This window comes from Amblyomma americanum, chromosome 3 (genome assembly GCF_052857255.1).
Source record: "Amblyomma americanum isolate KBUSLIRL-KWMA chromosome 3, ASM5285725v1, whole genome shotgun sequence".
Taxonomy (NCBI): domain Eukaryota; kingdom Metazoa; phylum Arthropoda; class Arachnida; order Ixodida; family Ixodidae; genus Amblyomma; species Amblyomma americanum.
Window position 1 is genome coordinate 183,696,064 of NC_135499.1, and position 19,626 is coordinate 183,715,689.

The following is a 19,626-nucleotide window of genomic DNA, read 5'->3' on the forward strand; positions in this document are numbered from 1 at the left end:
GTTGCAATGATTTGCTCTGCAGGCTGCGAAACTGTCCTGCGCAAATCTTCAAAGAACCCGAAATTTTCGAAAGACAAAAATTCAGGCTTCCTGGAAACGTACTTTCTGGAAAAGCTGCTTCCTTCAGAAGCGCCGCAAGTTCTCTCAATTCCATGGGGAACCCGCTTTGCAGACAATTTCTGTGTGGTCCGAAAATTACGCTAGCTGATTTCTACACAAAGTTGGCGCAAGGGAACGAACACAGGAAGACACAGAGAGTCTTCTTCCTGTGTTCGTTCCCGTGCTCCATTAAACTTTTTGATGAACCAACTAGCCCAACAGCAAGTACTTCTGCTTTCTACACCGTGCCTTGACCATAATGTAATGTCTTGACTCTTTTTGTTTTTTCATCAGCAGGCCAAATGCAATGCTATGTGTTTAAATATTTATGAAGTATCTTGCATGCAGTTCTCCACTGCCTAATTCTGGTTCTCTGCACCGCGTGGCAATACACAGGCGCACTCGGACATTTATTTATCCTAGGTATAAACCTTGTACCAAACGCCCAACACCGAGTACGCAATGTCGAAGCCGAGGTCTTGACAATTTGGGACTATGTGTGCACTGCGAGCCATATCATTCAAGCTGCAATGATATAACGGGGTCAAAATGTGAAAATAGTGTTTTGCGTAACTTGAATGCGGACCTTCTAGGCTCATTTTCTCCTGAAAAAAGTCCTAGCACGCATTTCCTTTCTTGTATTTGTTATTTAGTGAGACAAAACTACAATACGAGACTTCTTTGACTCAGCTTCTTGTACTTGATTCTCTACCGTGAATATAACTGAACGGAAAACCGGCATTGTTTCTGCAAGCAGGCCTTGATGTCAATCTGCCTTGACGTTTTTCCGTTACCTCGTGTATCACACAAACACAATTTAATGGCTAAGGTGCTACAAGAGGGACTTCCCGGAAGAACTTGTAACAAAATTACTGTGATCAATACCTCTGAGCGACCGCGTCAGGACGCTGAAAGCAAATTATTAACGAGCTATCTTCTGGCAGGGATGGGACGACGTCAGCTTCCATGGCTCATCGCAGATCCCCACGCCAAACATCGACACCCTGGCCGCTGACGGCATCATACTCAATAACTACTACGTGCAACCGATGTGCACGCCATCAAGGTCGGCGCTCATGACCGGCATGTACCCCATACACACAGGTGAGGTGTAGAGAATGCTGTTCCAAAACAGCTTAGCGACGCTACCGCACGCAACTCCATAAACGTACATTATATGCTTGTTTTAACTGAATGCAATGAATTTCCTTTACAGTAAATTCTCTTAAGCTTACTTTACTTTTAATTTATTGTATTCCTATTTATTCAATACTGCAGAGCTTGTACATGTCCAAGCAGGGTGGGTGAAAAGGCAAACAAAACAAATGTAAAGAAAGCTTATAAAGCACGAATGTGTGACAAAAGGCAATAAAGGATTATTTCAGTCGTTTACCCTGCAAGTAACGACTGAAAATTTCAACAAATGTGTTCATCTAAAAAAAGGTATCAGTGAGTCAGTGCAGAGATGGTGAGTATGCCTCCATGTTGAAAGCGACAGAGAGGGTGAAGGCTTATTTGCTAGACGTTGATTTCAAAGAATGAAAAGAAATCAGCAAACGTAATTTTTTCCTTCTCTGCTCGAGAGATTGAATGCCATCAGCCTACTTTAATTCAGAGGGCGAGTTGCACGGAGAAAATCCTGAGCAAATAAACGTTAGCTTTCATCTGCAGCTTTTCCAGGCTGTCAATTTCTTGTTTTGTAAACGCGTCCGGAACTACGCGCACATATTCGAGTTTCGGTCTAATTTGTGAATAACTGAGCAAGCAACTCTACTTTAGATAGTGAATTTTTAAGGTAATGTCTTAAGAAGTATAATTCATAGACAGCACAAGAAATATATATATATATATATATATATATATATATGTGTGTGTGTGTGTGTGTGTGTGTGTGTGTGTGTGTGTGTGTGTGTGTGTGTGTGTGTGTGTGTGTGTGTGTGTGTGTGTGTGTGTGTGTGTGTGTGTGTGTGTGTGTGTGTGTGTGTGTGTGTGTGTGTGTGTGTGTGTGTGTGTGTGTGTGTGTGTGTGTGTGTGTGTGTTTTTCTGCTGCTTTGTAAGTAGTTTTCCCTAAATCAAGGATTAATCTAAGTATTATTCTCCCACTAATCAGCACAATAAATTAAACAAGAAGAACCATTCCCCTATGCACCTATATATATATATATATATATATATATATATATATATATATATATATATAATAGTAATAAGCCTGGCCTCCTACATTTAACGCCACTCAAAATGTTAGCATAGGGTGGGCGGTTAAGCACGCAGACATCCGCAAACAACCTCAATTGCACGTTAGGATCAATTACTGTGATATATATCGTTGATTCATTATTTTTAGGAATTTGAGCACAAGTTAGGATATTTATTTAGTTTCCTATTTACACTACGCAAACAAGAATCTGGGCAACATGACTCCTCGTTCTGACCACCACGAACTGGTGTACGTTGAGCGAACTCTTACAGCACCGCAGCTGGACTTCGAGGTTGGACTTCGAGGTTTTAAAATAATGCCCCAGGCAGAAAAATGAACAGGAACATAATGAAAGCAAAGAGAGCAACTCAATAAATTAGTGCGTGAAATTGTCTTTCAGACTGGCTCTTACAACAATAAGTAGCCGGTATGCTTGAACTTGAAATATAATTGGTGCGTTTAGCTTTTCATCGCAATAACTTTTCTTTTCAGAAACATTAGGGTGCGATCAGTCTTCGGCAATTCTTGGCCAGAAGCCACATCGCCTCCTGCCTCCTGTAAAACAAACGGTGTTTGATTAAAATGAAAAGGCACACAACTGAGCTATGTGCACGTGCTGTAAGATAATTCTGCAAAAGGCCAAATTTTAAAAATTAAGCACTTGCTTCAGCCGTTCTGTTCATTTATAGTTGTCATATTCCTGATCAACTAATGTGATTTGCATATTCGTGAGAAACTTGGTATTTTGGCCATTTGTCTTGAGCTCAACCGTCGGTAAACGGAAGAGAGGGGGGGGGGGGCGTTTTGAGCGCCTTATGTAGTCTGGTACCCTGATGAACTGAGCAGAGGAACCGTAGGAGGTTGCGTAGGGCCCCGTCTGTAGCTTACTATGAGGGACGCTTATGCCTCGTAGGCCCTTTGCATCTAGTAACTCCTCTTATGGAAACGTTTGACGCTGAAGCAGCGTTCCTTGTGAACAGGTTTGTATAGAATGCAAAGCATATGGCGTAGCATTAAGGGGGCTCCGAACGCGGTACCCTAAATGGGACGCTAACTGTATCAGAGGAAAAGTGCTTACAGCACTGAGTAACGATTATGCATCAGTTGTGCTTACTATGGCGGGGTGCAACCTTTCTCGGTATGGCGCAGTCCTCACAATGTTGTCTTGTCCTACAGGCATGCAGCATTGGGTGATCAGGAGTCCTGAGCCATGGGGTCTTCCGCTGGAGTTGAAAATTATGCCGCAGTACCTCAAAGAACTGGGCTACGCAACACATCTGGTCGGAAAGGTGAACACTCATACAGTCCTCATATCGTCATGTAGAACTCATACAGGAAAGAAACTTGAATAGTGCTACACAACCAAACTGTTGAAAAAAAAAAAAGATGAGGGCTTCTGATGTCACGTGTTAAGAAAATACTTCGGTCTTTCAAGCAATATTTCTTCTCTGTGTTTGAAGTTTGTTATCTGGTCAGCGTGTAAGTGTGCATATTCACAGATATTCGACTTAAACATGCACACGAATTTAAAGCGTTACTCCATACCAATTCATCGCGTGTTCGGTCCGCATAACGCCCAAACAGCGGTATTGAAACAACCCTTATCAGGTGCGTACTTAAGTACATGTAAGATCATGCTACATCCAATCATCTTTCCCTTCATCCTTTTTTTTTTTCTGGGGCCGTACCCCACGTGATTATACAGCTAAAGTGTCCACAGCTAAGCTACTACACTGGCTCAGCTTAAAGCACACGCGATATTCATCACAATCACTGTAATGAACCGATGAAAGGTGAATTTCACTCCAGGTCATGTTCACTGTAATTATTCCTGCATGCCGATGGAACAGCTTCCCTTATTAACTTTTCTCTCACGATTTCCTCTCCGGAAGTTCTCCTTCCTCTAGAAGCACGCATGATAGTACCTGTTTCGAAAATGCCGCTCAATTTTGCGGATTTCGTATGCTGCAACAACTGTGCATTATTCTTCCTGAGATCCACACGGCACACCTTTTGCTAGGTCGTTAAAAATAATTGTCGTTACAGAATAGTGTGAAGCCCTTGTCTTCGAGGCAAGTACAAACGCGTATATTATAGATGGTCGAGTAATACAGTTGTCGCCGAAAAGTCTTGAGCCCTTGTCTAATACGAATCACGTATTTTAGGTCACTGAGTAATGTAATTGTGGCTGTACAAGCGCCGGAAGCAGCTTTAATTCAAACAGCGAGATTGCTCTTAATATGTTCCGTTCCAATAGACAACTGTGAGATGTAGTGCTCCAAAGTACTTCATGATATCTCCTTTCTCTGTTGCAGTGGCATCTAGGTTATTTTCAGAAAGAATACACGCCAACATACCGTGGCTTTGACTCCTTCTTCGGCTACTACAATGGCTTCATTGACTACTATCAGTACCGGAATCAATACGTAAGTGCAGCGATTGTCATTTGTCTTCTGTGTAGTGTCTTTTTTTTTTAACTTGTTCCAATAAGATCTTGTCGCTTAACTATGCTCATCCAGCAGAAAAAAAAGTACAGAACAGGTGGCTTTGAACCGCGGACAAGTGAGACGCTCTGGATGAACAGCGAAGGGCTCACACACGAGGCAATTTAATCTCTCTCACTTATAGACCCATCACAAAAATTAAAAGTCAGTACTTTTTCTCGCTTAAGTAGCGCACATCATTTTGTGAACATGTGTACCTTTTACAAATTGTCACTGAATAGAAAAGCGATTGCTGTTAATCTCTTATGAGCAGAAGCGCTCAGAAAATCAGCCTATGCTGATAATGGAACACCAGAGCGGATAGCGGTTAGGTTGTGTAACTGAATAAATATACAATTATCAAGCGATAAAAGGAGGCAAAGGAAAACTCCATCAGACTTTTCTTCTTAGTAAAAATCGGCTATGTGGCTCTTTCTGGCTATGTTGAAGCTCGTCTCGCAGGAAAAGACACGTTTAGTGTCGAGAAATTTGGTTTCGTTTTTCTTCCCGCCCCTCAATTAGAATTAGTGACCTCAAGGGCGAGAATGGTTTTGTGAACACGGTCGGGAAGTGAATACTGGTACAGCCTTGCCCACGAGATCCACTCAAAAAACTTTCTCGACGCACCCCTTTTGCCTCCGAAAACAGCCGGTGGTGGCGACATCTGTAATATTATCTTGTCAATCTTTTCTACCTTATAAAGGGTGCGTTTTCAGTTAAAATAGTGTACTTCTCATTACAGCGCCGCAATCTATCAATACAGGCTAACTCTGATTTGTACCCAGAGTCCCTTCGAGTGCAAATTGTCTCCTTACAGCAATCGGTGAATGAGAAGAGTGGTATCTGAATGTTTCACACGCACGATACACGGAGCATATTTACGAACTATAGCGGGTCTTGTCGAATAGGTGTCACGTCTCATTGCGTTAATTTTGTGCCTCAGAGAGCACATAAAGGCCTGAAAACATTTCAAGGAGAAAAGCGTGAATATAGAGCAGCATATAAAACTATCCTCGGTATCCATAAAATCTATTAAGTAGTAATTATCGAATGAAAACATGGCACAAACAGCAGATGCTACATATTCGAGGATAGCAAAAGCTTTTTCGCGAGCACAATAGCGCTATCGAGCCGCGAAGTGTTCAACTTATACTAAACTGTCATCTGTGAGCATGAACGTAAACTCTACATCCAAATTATATTTTTCTGTACCCTGAATATCAGCCACCAACATTTTGTTTATGCGTGCATTGACAATGCTCCGCACGTTTCTCAAAACGGAATCTGCAGCTTGAATTCACTATTTGGGGTGCCTATTGCACGTTTAATTTAATGCAGATTAACTTAATAAAAAACGCTAAACAGAATTCTGCTGTAGCACCGTACGGAGATTGCGCTCAAAAGGCTAATGAGAAGTTTATTGACACTGCTGAGCACTCGTATGACAAAAGTTATATTTGAATGTAAGACTTATTGCTGAATAGAAACAGTTTAGTGGGAGAAATATGTGCTTTTATTTCATGGTATGCTATTCTAGCCCTCACGTAAACAACTCCGTGACGTTAGGCGCACAAGTCACTGTCAACACAACGTCGCGCTGTTGTCATGCCATTGTCACGTCTGTGGTGATTTGTGTAGAGGCAGTGTTTTGCGACTATTGTCAGTCCCTCAGTCTGTAGTGCAAGCTTACTGTGCTAAGTATAACTACAGATATTACATTACAGACTACAAATTTAGCAGCGGCATTTTAACGCAAAAGCTATTAACTGAGGCCGCTTCAAGGTCATATCTGCGCCGTAACATGACCTTCAAGGATTGTACGCGAGAAGTATAGCTTTCGCTCCAAAAGCCTGGAAAATATTTTCTTCCCTCAACATTCCGTATGCTCTTACATATGGTGCTTGTTGTGAAGACTAATTTCTTTCGTTCCAGAAAAGGCACGTTGGCCTTGACTTCCGAATGAACATGGCTCCATCCCAGAAGGGTTCTGGTCGGTACGCCACGGATCTTTTCGCCGACCATGCCATTTCAGTCATCCAAAACCACAACAAATCCCAGGTGACTTGCTGCCACAGCCACATATTTCCAACTTGACTTTGTTTTCCTGAAGTTTCACATGGTCTCTTGATCGCCTAAAAACAATAGAGCGCTAGAGTGACAGTCGTGATAATTTTAATACACAGAACACCCGGTCTTTTTCCATAACATTAAAGATCAGGTTAAAGATCACAAAACTTCTTTTTATCCCAATTCGCATGAAGATTATCTGCCGCATGATCAATGGCCGATTACAACGAGAAAGAAAATCAACCAGAACGAGAACCAAAATCTCTGCTCAATCGCTGTCTTCATTTGCTGACGAGAAGGTTTTAGAATCTGGCCTGTAGTATTGCGCTGATACATTGTTTTTTTTTTCTGGCATTATAGTGTCCCAAAAGCTAGGCATTTCAGAACGGCAGGAATGTCGTTCAACGATACTGAATTCAGTCAAATCTTATATTGTATTAACATTGATTATATTAATTACATTAATAATAATTACCAGCCTGTCTACTATGTGTTGCGCGTATTTCTCTTCGTCGACACATCACCTAAATCACGAAAGGCAATATTCGTACTAAAAGTGCCTCCTAGCCATTGAAGGATTTGTGGCAGACTAGATTAACATTATTGGATTGGTTTTAGACTGGTCAGAACTTCACGTTTTTTTGTAAGCTGCCATCACTGACAAGTGCAGGGTGCCGGCCGGTCATTAAGCAAACCAACAACGAAACTGTGGCCCTGACCCTCCGTGACCTTAGTTCTTACGATTACAAAACCGTTTCCGATATATCGGCTGTAGTTAGCATGACGGATTTACAAGTAGGACTCATTCTGCCAGGCAGTGAGTGAAATAACGCGAGCTATGTTCCTTTCGAAGGAGTTGTCGTCAGGGCCGCTGGCGATCAAGCGGCCATTCTGCCGCGCTCCAGCTTGACGGACACTTGGCTCTTCTTCGTTATTTTCGGTAGCCTCTGTTTTTGTACCTCAGCCACCTGGCGCCTCACGCAGCGACGGAGAGAGAGCCGCTGCAGGCACCCGACGAAAACGTCCGCAAGTTCGGCTACATAGCTCATCCCAACCGGACACTCTTCGCAGGTGAGGGCGCTCCACGGGACAACGGAAGTCTCTTCACAGTCGTAGTTTTCTTGATGACAGTGGTTACCTTAAAATTACAGAGTAGGTGTGACCCGTGTACTTGCACGTAAAGTCGCCGAGGGTTAGTTAAGATTATGCAAGTGCTCAAGGTAACAGCTCCCCGCAAGACGTTGTTCGCCGCTGAGTCACCCATTATTATCACATTTCAAACATTTCAAAACTGAAGGTGCTGTTTTCATTTTGCTTTCGTGCTCAAGGTAGCAACCTATGTCAAATTTAAATAACGCCTCAAATGAAAATAAACAGATTATGCGAAGTAATTCCGGCTGCCGGTGGCTCTTTTTTTTTCTGCGCAAGGAAATCCTTCTGGGCTGGACATCCACAACGCCCGTAATCTAATTGCTCAGTGCCATAACGTCTGATTTGCAAGTGAGTAGTGTTGGAGGGAAATAATAATAATAATAATAATAATAATAATAATAATAATAATAATAATAATAATAATAATTGGTTTTGGGGGAAAGGAAATAGCGCAGTATCTGTCTCTTATATCATTGGACACCTGAACCACGCCGTAAGGGAAGGGATAAAGGAGGGACTGAAAAGAGAAAGGAAGAAAGAGGTGCCGTACTGGAGGGCTCCGGAATAATTTCGACCACCTGCGGATCTTTAACGTGCACTGACATCGCACAGCACACGGGCGCCTTAGCGTTTTTCCTCCATAAAAACGCAGCCGCCGCGGTCGGGTTCGAACCCGGGAACTCCGGATCAGTAGTCGAGCGCCCTAACCACTGAGCCACCGCGGCGGGTGGAGGGCAAAGGACAAATTTCATTTCTCGCTTCTGACATGACGTTGCAGGCTTCAGAAGTCAGCATGCATTTGCTGCATTTGATTAAAGAATGGCAAAAATAGTGGAGACTCCAGCCCACGTAAACAAATTTTGAGCCCAATTCCCAGAAGTTTTTCGCGGGTTCTTAAAATGGTTTCTGATTTTCCGGTTCCTTGGACCCATTACAATTGCAGATTGCAATAAGGAGCCAGTGAGATGCTACGGTAACGGGTTGACCGGAAGCGATAGCAGATCGTATTACTTGCCATCGTAAAGAATGACATTTTTGATTTTGAAATTTGATATGAATTCGGAACTTTATTCTGTTTTTCGCTCACCCGCCAGCATCTTACTGAAGAAGGAAGGTGTGAATATCTCACCGGCAAAAACGTTCTTTGGCTACTCGGCGTGAAAAATACCAGGGGACTGCTTCGAGACGATGAACACCTCCGCTCCCGGATCGGACGATTTCATGTTAACAATCAATTCGCTCTCTGTGTACTTGCCTGCCACATCGAATCGTACATATTGACAGATGCAGCGCCATTAATCCTGTTATACTGCTAATCTCAGCCGTGCCTGCAGTTTTGACTCAAGCTTCTAGATTTCATAATCATCAAATCCTGATCTCCCTTATAAGCTCGCTCTGAAAAAAAGCGGACCCGGAGCTCATAGCTCAGACCCGTGCTCTAAGTTACTCAACTCCTTCCTTTGTTTTGCAAACGAGGTTTCTTGTTGTTCACATTATCAGCTTTCTCGGATAAGAAAGCCTCAATTTCCGCGATTTGCTATTGTGATGAGAATAAATGCAGTATACGACTATAAGCAGGCCTGTATAGAGAAAATCAGTGGGCGGCGACACGAACTACTGACATAGTCTGTATATCAACCTTACACTCCTTTTCCGCACACCTCCAACACTGAGCTCAATCTGACGTCGCGTGCTTCTTTTTTCCCTTCGTCACAAAGCCGTGAAACTCTGCGCCTTTGTTTTCTCACGCTCCTCTCCGTCTAACGATTTGTTCCATATTCTGTCGCAGGCATGGTTGACAGCTTGGACCATTCCATAGGGATGCTCACACAGGCGCTACAGCGCGCCGACATGCTGGAGAACGCCATAATTGTGTTCAGCAGCGACAACGGAGCCCTGCCGTACGGCCTCCACGCCAACAGCGGCTTCAACTGGCCTCTGCGAGGGACGAAGATGTCCCTCTGGGAGGGAGGGGTCCGAGTGCCAGCGTTCATCTGGAGTCCCCTGCTCCAGAAGCGGCGGCGCGTCTCACGGCAGCTCATGCATATCACCGACTGGCTACCGACCCTCTACGCAGCCGCCGGTAAGTTCTCCTACGTGCCATTGCAGCCGGTGGCCAACTGCAATGAAAGCAACCGGTGCCAGTGAAATCAACAGCGCGCGCCAGGAAATCTGAGCTTGTGCATGCTCTCTGGATGTGGAACCATTTCATGACTTGCTAGCGCCCGTCACTTCGCTAACCGTGACAGTCTGGCGTACGACAGCAAACTGTCGACCACTTGCGCAGAATTCCAGAGGGTGAAAAGCTTTTAAATATTGTCTGCCAATTTGATGGCGATAGCTATAGCTTCTGCTTCAGCGTCACTACATTGTGAGGAAGAGTACACGATCACCATGGCAATCAGTGCAATCTACAGAGGTATCCTTTTATCCCTGGGGTGTGCGATGGCCAATGCTTGTTTTGAAGCCATAACCTTGAAATGTGTTAGTGTGGCATATGGTTTTAAAGGCTGGTATTTCCCTGGAACAAATGGGGACACAATGGAACGACAAGACCGCGGGCCAGACGCAGAAATCCTATACTGTAATGTCACTCTCGGATTAGAAGTAATGCGAAAATATTGGCGCTCCTTCCGGAAGAAAAAAATAATGTTCAGAAGATATCGTTCAGTTGCTATGATCCGCGCTATCGTTTCCGAACGTGCGAATTCTGATTCTTCGGGCCAAGGTGTGGCATGAAATGGTTGCCAGGCGCTGGGAAGTCGCCCTATTTTTTAAAAAGCTAGAGGCTTCCTGTCGATCCTCTAGGTCCTCCACCTTTCCTCCGCCTTGATCGCCTTCACCGGTCGCTGCTAGCATGAGTCCACTTTGTTACGGCTTCCTGCTACAACCTCATCGCTGACTGAGCATACGGAAAGTTAATTTAAATGAATATGCTTTGGAATAATAAGCATAGCGACTACAAGGCCTATGTGGCATTCCTGCAAGACCTATTCTCGATTGCTGTGCTATACTCGATCCGCTGTCTCGTGTATAATTCTGTGTGCCCGTTTTCTTCTTTCCTCCTCGACAGGGGGAAACCCGTCTAACCTGGGTTACGTGGACGGCTACAACATGTGGGAGACCCTGTCCCGTGGCTGGCGGTCGCCACGCAAGGAGGTGCTGCTCAACATCGACCCAGTGACGGGCGCAGGCGCCCTGCGCTACGGCAAGCACAAGATCGTGTACGACATGCCCGTCAGGGGCTCGTCGGACACCCACCTCAAAACGACGGGGCATCAGCGGCCTATGGCGGACCCCGAGGAACTTGACCGGCTCATGGAGCAGTCGCTGGCGGCCAAGTCACTGCGCATGTTCTACAACACGAACCGGCTGCCCTTGGGGCCCCACTGGAGGAGGGACGCCACGGTGGAGTGCGGCGTGCTAGCGTACCGCAGCAACTTCGTCTCCCAGCAGCCGCCGTACCTCTTCGATCTGGAGATCGACCCGTGCGAGATGTTCAACCTGGCAAACATTCGGAGGAGGGTGCGTCTGTCTCTAGGCAGTTCTTCTGCATAGATATGCATGCGCCAGGAGCGCTCTCTTTCCAGTTTCTATAACGTAGACTTCCGTCTTTCTGCGTCCTAATCCTTCCTTTGAGCAGGTATCGAGTACCATTTAGCAAGCTTCGGCCATGCTGACCCTCACAGTCACAACGGCGCGATCTAGCGGTTGTTTCCTTGTTTTCCGCACGCAGTCTTCCAGCAGTGGTTTACAGCAGTGTCTACTGGGCATCTATTTTCTTGCATTCTGCCTTATCTAAAACGCGGGGCTTCAGCGACCCTGACCATGAACGTACCTGCAAGTAGTATTGTGAAACATCCTTTATGTATACAAAAAAAAAACATGGGAGAGGAGAGAGCACACGTGCAGCGCAAACGCCGGACATCACCTGAATTTTATTCACAAAAACAGGCCTTTATCTACACAGAGAGGCGTGACTGGTGACATCAGTACTCAAAGATAATCCGGAAACCAGGGGACGATTATCCTAGGCGGCAATAAAAAAAGCAAGCAATCAAACAAAGGCATTTTTTATATCACTCATGTACATTCTTGCACAACTTCGTCCTTTTCTTTTATCTGGCTTACGCGATAAACACGTTTGCCCTTAGATAATATTATTACTTTCTCCTGAGCCCAACAGAAGGGGCATTGACGCAGTAATATTTTTCTTCAAAGATACAGTCCGGGCTTTTCTGTGTGCAGAACTTGCACGACACACGTGTTCGTTCCAAAACGTCTTGCATGCTTGCTCGTGCGAGCAACTGCGAATGTGGTCAGCTAAACGACTTCCGCCGCTTAGTGAAGCAAATGTCTTGCGATGCTCTAGCAAGCTTTCACTGATACAGCGCCCAGTCTGGCTGATGTAACATTTGCCACATGCTATAGGAGAATGCTGTATACCACGCCAACCTCACAGTCAACGAGGGCTTTGGTGTGCCTAATTTTGAAGGCCGGCCTCTACTTGATGTCATTTGCTGGGTGGCGCATGCGCCCCAGCTTTTCCGGGAATTAAAACAAAAGACGTGCACCGCACTTGCCTCTTACCTTCTTGAGGCGGTGTGACACCATATTCCAGGTCGCTGCTGCGGGCGCGCATTTTCAGCCTGCCTGCGCTTTTAACCACTGAGTCCACAATTTCTGTTTGGAACCCTCCCTTCTCCAGTCGCCTTAGTTGGGGCATCGACGCTGTCCCGGACTTTGCGATCACACGACTTGTCTAGAGTAGAGCGGATACAATTTTTTGCTATAGTTTTTTTTAATGAGCTTGGATTGCGTCGATTGATAGTTAAGAATTGTTTTTTTTTTCGATCGTGGCTTGTACTTCCAGCACACGCGCATTTCCTCAAAAATGGGGCACATATCGAGACACTGGATGCGCCCTTCCTGCGGCAGTCCATGCGTGAACCTCATGCCAAAGGCGTTGCAGCTAGACAAAAATATCAAGAATGCTGTTCACGCCAATACGTCTATCCTGAGTCTCGGTCGCGCTCGTTGCTATGACGTATAATCGTGAGACATCATTCCAGCCTACAGAAACACACGGACAAGGAGAGTAGACACCACCGTGGTGTCTAATCTCTGTCTAATATCATTGTCCGTGTGTTTCTGTTCGCTGGAATGATGTCTCACGATTATACCCAGAACCAACCAGCCGATCTCTGTACGCTTAGTTATGAGCTAGTCGTCTACACACCTCAAAATTTCCTGCATGCTGCCGTTCTAAAAAAAAATGCTTGAATGCGCTTGTCAATAATATAGAGAAAATAAATCACTTAAAAGCAGCGCTAGGCAAGAGCCTATGCACACTCCTTTTTCTTGGGTGAAAGAGCGTTCATTAAATGTGACGATGGATGACGACAGATAAAATCTTAAGAGCCCTAAAAAATTGTCATCTGATAACCTTGTCATGTTCTGGAAGGCTACAGGCCCCGCGTCTTCAATAATGGTTCTAACGAGCGCTGTTTCATCCTGAATGAAAGAGTGTGCGTAGACTCTTTCCTAACACCGTTTTTAAGTGATTTTTTTTTTACTACTCAGAAGCGCATTCAAGCGTCTCTTTACGACGCTTGCGTGCAGAAAGTTTTTTTAGATATGTAGACGAGTACCTCGTAGTAATTAATGAACGCGACCGACGCTCTGGACAGCGATATTGGCGTGAACAACGTTCTTGATATTTTCCCCTGCAGCGCCTTCGACACTAAGTTCACACAAGAAGTGCCGCAGGATGGACGCATCTAGTATCTCGGTGTGTGCCTTTTTTTTTTTTTAGAGGGGGGGGGGGGGAAGTTGCTCCACTAGGTGGCGGTGGTCATTTAGCTGACCACACTCGCCGTTGTTCGCACGAGCCAGCATGCAAGGCGTTTTTGAAACAAACACTTGCGTTGCCCAAGTTCAGTACTCAGAAAAGCCGGGAAATTTTTCAAGCCCTCTGCATCTTTAATGATTACTGCGTCAGTTCTCCTTCTCTTGCGCTCGGGAGAGCGGAATTAGATTATCCAAGGGCAAACGTGAGTATTGCGTCAGCCAGGTAAAAAGGGAGATGTGCAAGAATGTACGTGATTGAAATGAAACTAACGCCTGCATTTGTTTGTTTGTTTGTTTGTTTGTTTGTTTGTTTGTTTTTTGCCGCCTAGAATTATTGTCACCTGGCTCCGGGATTACCTTTGAGCGTTTAATGTCATCAGTGACGCCTCCCTGCAGCCTGTTTTTGTGAATGATATTCAGTCGGTGCCCGGCGTTTCTGTTGTGTGCTTTCTCCTCGTCCGTGCTTATTTGTGCGCCTAAACGATGTTTCAGAATGCAATTCAGAACCACCTAGCCCAGCTGTCTATGCAAGTAGTGAGATTCCCTGTGCTTCTAACAAGGTATTTCGACGGCCTTATTCACACAGCCTGCAATAAGCCCACATTCCTCGTGATTCATGTCATAACTCCGCATTCGAAGGAAACGAAATCCTCGGAGAGAGAGCTAACTCCTCAATTAAGTTTATTGTCTCTCTCGAAGGCAGCCTCTTCCAGCTTCAGAACAATGCCCCTGTTCAAGCCACTCCAAATTATGTTCTTTATTGTATTACATCTTTATGTCGACATTGCGAGTCCGCTATTAGATTCTTTTCCATTGTATTTTCTCAGTGCGCACCACTTTGACCTCTGGAACCTAATTAAGCTCTCTTTGGGGCCTATGGGTTCGCTTAGTCCGCCTATTAGAAGTACACTTTGAGATGTGCCTATATTAGATGGGCATACTCGTAGAGAAACTATTGGCAGATAAACGTCCTTACGTCAGTAACAGATAAGCATAAATACGCGGACGAGGAGAAAACTACTCGCATGAATGACTGTAGGTTAACATCAACTCCGCAATGGAAATTAGGGCAAAGCGAGACACCTAGATTTTTGCCGTAATTTGCATGGACAACAATACATTCATGCAATGGCGCCGTTGCTTTCGCGTTTATTTGTTATTGCTGAATTACTCTAAGGAATGGTGTAGCCGACATGCGCAGCGCAGTGCATTCATTTCTTCGCAAACAGGCTAAAACACAACAGTTTCGTCATAATGGCAGGGCATTCCATTTGGTGCCATGTAATGTCAGTGGTGTACGCCTCTAATACGGAAATGAAAGATATACTTGGACGAAAACTGCAACATTGATGCAAGCATCCCTGCTTCATAGGACATGATGCATGCATGTAACATGACTGGAAGGTGCCCATACGGAGCAGCTAAGAACGCGTTATTTGCTGTGCCTATCGAAGGGCACTTATACTGCTGGTAAATTAGATGACGCCAGTATTTATGGATTCGGTTCAGGCATGAAACACTTGTGCATGCATATTTATCCCGTTTTATCAACTTCAATGAATGTCTGAATTGACCGCTTCCCATGAACAAAAGAGCAAAAGGCGCACTAGAACCTCTTCACTTTACGAAAGGCCTTCAGACTAGCAAACTTCTTCACCAGTAGCACAAACGAAAGGTTCCAACGCAGAATGCAGTTTAGTTCTCTAAAATGCTTCTTAAGTGCCACAACCTCAAAACCAAAAGCTAAAAAATAAAAAAAACGACCTTTCGCTGTCAGGGTTCATTCCAAGTTTATTATTTGGTTTCGGGTACTTTCTTTTTGTTGACTGTCTCCAGCATACATGTGTAACTTACTTTTCATTTCTTGACATTGTGACCAACAGACGATGGGCATGATGGTGCGTATGCTGCAAAGCTACGAGGAAAACATGATTCCACACCGGAACGAGCCCGAAGACCCACGCTCCTATCCGGAAAAGCACGGTGGCATCTGGACCACGTGGAGGCGATCCAGCTCGTAGCGACCACACTGCCCGTGTGTTCCGATGCACTGTACAAAATGTTATTGTTGTTGTTGTTTCTTGTTATTCCTCCCCTGCCCCGCCAACGTTACTCGTTTTTTTTTGTTTTTGTTCTGTGCGCTTGACATCCATCCAGCGTGGCGCTTTATGAAGCAAAGCGAGGTGAACAGCAGGCTGCTCGCCGGTGGCGAAAATTCGCTCGCGTTTTATGAAGCGCTGTGGAAAAAGACCCGCACCGAAAACGGACTCTATAGACGTGAAATGGACGTTGCGAAGCAAATGGCACTCCGACGATTTTGGTCCAAAATAGAGACCGAAAAACATCGTGGTGCACGCCTGTAGGCTGTGAAACATCACAGCGATCTCAATAGTTTGCTCAAATGCGGATTCTGTTGCTCTTTAGTGCTTAGAAGAAAAAAAACGCTTTGCGAAACGGCAAAGAAATAAAGAGAAAAAAAACGCGTTTGGCACTTGTGCATTTCTATTCCACAATCCACATTATACAACACATAGTATGTAAAAAATCTGAACGAACACTTTCCGGAAAATAGTCTGCCGGAGGCCCATGGTTTGGGCCAGGGATTTTGTTCCTATGAGTTTGCAGAGAGGAAACGACTAGCCCACGGCTGCCAATTTCACCACCAACCCTCGTTCGGCTTCTGTTGTAGATTATAATCAAGTTCACATTTCACATGCTTCTTATCAAAATTTACCAGGCTACTATTCTCCCCATTCAGAAGACCCCTCTTCTTATTCCCTCCCCGCCGGAGGCTTCTAGCCTTCGTACACTTCCTCTTAACCTCCAACGTCTGCAGTTAATTATGAAAAAGGACAGCGAAAAAAAAAAAAGAGGGGGAACGAGACACTTGAAAATAGACACGATAAGCGCTTGTCGTGAGTACCTTCAAGTATCTCGTCCTTCTACGTGATGAACCATTACCAACCAACATGCCCAACTTATCGCCATACCTCATGTCTCCAGTTCTGCATGCTGACCGCCGGCATGCTGCTGCCTCTCATCATACTCCTCCCTCCGAAACTCAAGGAGTGGCGTACACGGATGCCTCTTACGTGGCTCCTGGCGGCTCCGGTAAACAGGTCCTCCCCACCGTTCGCGCCCCTTAACATTTTCATTCGCTCCCACCTCTGCTTAACTGTACCATCTTGACGTGAAAAAGAAAAACGGCGAGAAAAGACACAAGACCAGAGGAAGACGCACACAGACTGTCGCCGGACTTTCAACTGAATTTATTAAGGTTCCACCACATATTTATAGCCACTACTTGCGCAGGCGCACATACATGCCACATTCAACGAAGTCCGGACGTCATTGCTAGCCAGATAAAAAATTCCATTCTTTGTCAGTGAGAATAACAGATGGGTCGCTGATACAAACACGCTCGTTCTTTTTTATTAAAAACGCTTCTAAACGCTTCTGTTATTCTCACTGACAAAGAATGGAATTTTTTATCTGGCTAGCAATGACGCCCGGACTTTGTTGAATGTGGCATGTATGTACGCCTGCGCAAGTAGTGGCTATAAATATGTGGTGGAACCTTAATAAATTCAGTTGAAATTCCGGCGACAGTCTGTGTGCGTCTTTCTCTGGTCTTGCGTCTTTTCTCTGTTTTTTTTTTCACGTCAACATGTACCAACTCGCCCAACAATTCACGCTTCTGTACCATCTACGCTGACTCCCAGGCAGCCATTCGTACCACTCAATCAAAAAACACTTCCACCACATCTGTCCACGGACCTTGAGGCCACACTTGCGTGGCTGCAGCCTTTCCCCGTCTTCCTACGATAGGTCCCTGGGCATTGAGAGCAATAACCTGGCTAATGAGCTGGCCCGTGAAACTCTTATCCGTGCAAAGCGGAGCCCCTGGCTCAAGCGCTCTGAAAGCGGTGCGAGACTGTCCAGCATCAAAAAGCATTACAACGCGCTCCGCCTTGATCGTTTCTCTATCTCGACCCTTGAGCGTCATTGCGCGTGTTTAGCTGTGTGAAGAGGCCTGGCATTCGATCGCGTAAAGCTCTGAGTGGTCGGTGGTCGCGCCAAAATCTTGTAGGCACATATATTCGCGGGTCAGCACCATGGAAATGGTGAGGCGAAGCCAACCAGTGACTGCATCGTACGGCGTCCAACCTAGGCCTGACATCTCATGCCTCTGCCATGGCCCCAGACTGAGAAAGTTATCACGCGTTTGATTCGTTACGTAACTCTTCTCCCCTTTGTAGTGTACGATTTGGTGTTTCCTTTGAGAAAACACAGAAAATAACTACCTCCTCCTTTTTTTTTTCTCGGTAAAGTAAGATTGCTCGTTTTTTTCACAGCGAAACGCTCTTACGTGGAGTCTTTGCACGCCGGGCTTTCACTGAAAATCGTGCGCAGCGCAACGCGGGAAACCCAACTCAACCAGCTTTCAAATGCGCGTTTTTGACACAGTACTTCGAAACACATTGCTGAGTCAGAAAATTTCAAAACTGGGCTCACGTCGAATTTTTACAGCCTTAAATTTCGCAATAAAATCGTGTCCCAAAAATCAAAAATAAAAGAGTGGATTAGTTAAATTTAGATAATCGCTTCATTACAGAGCTCTACCAGGTACATAATGTCAGTCGTGCTGTAGAATCCATCTTCACAAAGCACGCTGTCGCATCTCTGATGGCTTTTCACTGAAATATCTGCGCTGAATAATTTGAAGCACCTGGCATCTTGCGCATAAGCCCGTATATGCGTGTCCTGCGTGGGGTATGCTTCGCCTAATCAGGTGTGAATACCTTCTGCACACAATGAAAAGAATAAAGACACAACTTTAGCCATATACAAGTACAAACATATAAAAAACATACAAGCTTTAGCAGCTAAATGCATGTTGTCTCTCACCAACAAAACGTTCTAACGAAGAAGCACACAGCAGTGTGTTTCTTTCCAGTCTGCTACTGTTCTGGGAAAAAATCCGTACTTAAATTTGTTCGTTTAAACAAGAATTGGAGCAAGTGACTGTTGACGAACGTTACGGGCTCTTCTCACTGGAGAAGGTTTGATTCGCTCAGGAAGCTTAAGTTTAATTTTCCCTGAGAAGCTGTTGTAAATAAATGCTAATGGACTACTTTCCCTGTGGGATTTCAATGTTTTAATACTGTTTATATACATTAACTGTGACGAGCAGTCTTCTCTTCTAAATGCGTCAAATACGTATTAACCTGACACCATTCCTATTGACTGTTTCAAGCTCCATGTCATTTTTTTTCTCGTACTGATCCCACACTACTGATGCATATTCGTGTTAAGACCGCAAATCTCTAATTTCTTTTTAGTTTAATTTCTTTCTAGTAAAGCGCTTTTTAGTTTTTTCAGCAAAAACTACAAATTTCAAACGTAGCTGTTACAAAAATCACCAATATGTGATGACCAATTTAAATTACTTTCAAGTTTGATACCTATTGAATTAAATCCTATTAATTACGTTGAAAGCATTTCTAATATCAAGTGAAAATATTAATCATCCATGTCTGCTGAGTCTGATATTATCCATGCTTTTCTTTATTTCGGTGAAAGCTATTATATTTGAGGTGTTATTTTTTAATCTATATTGGAGTTGTGGAAATAGTTTTGTACTGTACAGAAGATAATAGACTCAGATCTTTATCATTTTCTCCATGGTTTTACCAATATTGAGTCAATTGCGATGTGCCGGTATTTATTAGTACCTACTTTGTCTGTTGTTCGTACTTTAGGAGTTAAAATATC

General features: G+C 44.5%; 1 protein-coding gene across 6 annotated transcripts in view; it reads left to right on the plus strand.

The window, feature by feature from the left end:
• Positions 1 to 16,354, plus strand: part of LOC144125609 (arylsulfatase B-like) — a 32,686-nt gene extending 16,332 nt beyond the window's left edge. For all 6 annotated transcript variants that reach the window (XM_077659135.1, XM_077659132.1, XM_077659133.1 and 3 more), the window contains 8 exons: positions 1,044 to 1,203; positions 3,476 to 3,588; positions 4,615 to 4,725; positions 6,715 to 6,840; positions 7,794 to 7,920; positions 9,791 to 10,084; positions 11,075 to 11,526; positions 15,735 to 16,354. In XM_077659135.1, the coding sequence (XP_077515261.1) occupies positions 1,044 to 1,203; positions 3,476 to 3,588; positions 4,615 to 4,725; positions 6,715 to 6,840; positions 7,794 to 7,920; positions 9,791 to 10,084; positions 11,075 to 11,526; positions 15,735 to 15,872 (1,521 nt within the window). In that variant the 3' untranslated portion in view covers positions 15,873 to 16,354. The remainder of the gene's footprint in view (positions 1 to 1,043; positions 1,204 to 3,475; positions 3,589 to 4,614; positions 4,726 to 6,714; positions 6,841 to 7,793; positions 7,921 to 9,790; positions 10,085 to 11,074; positions 11,527 to 15,734) is intronic.
• Positions 16,355 to 19,626: the final 3,272 nt, after the last annotated feature.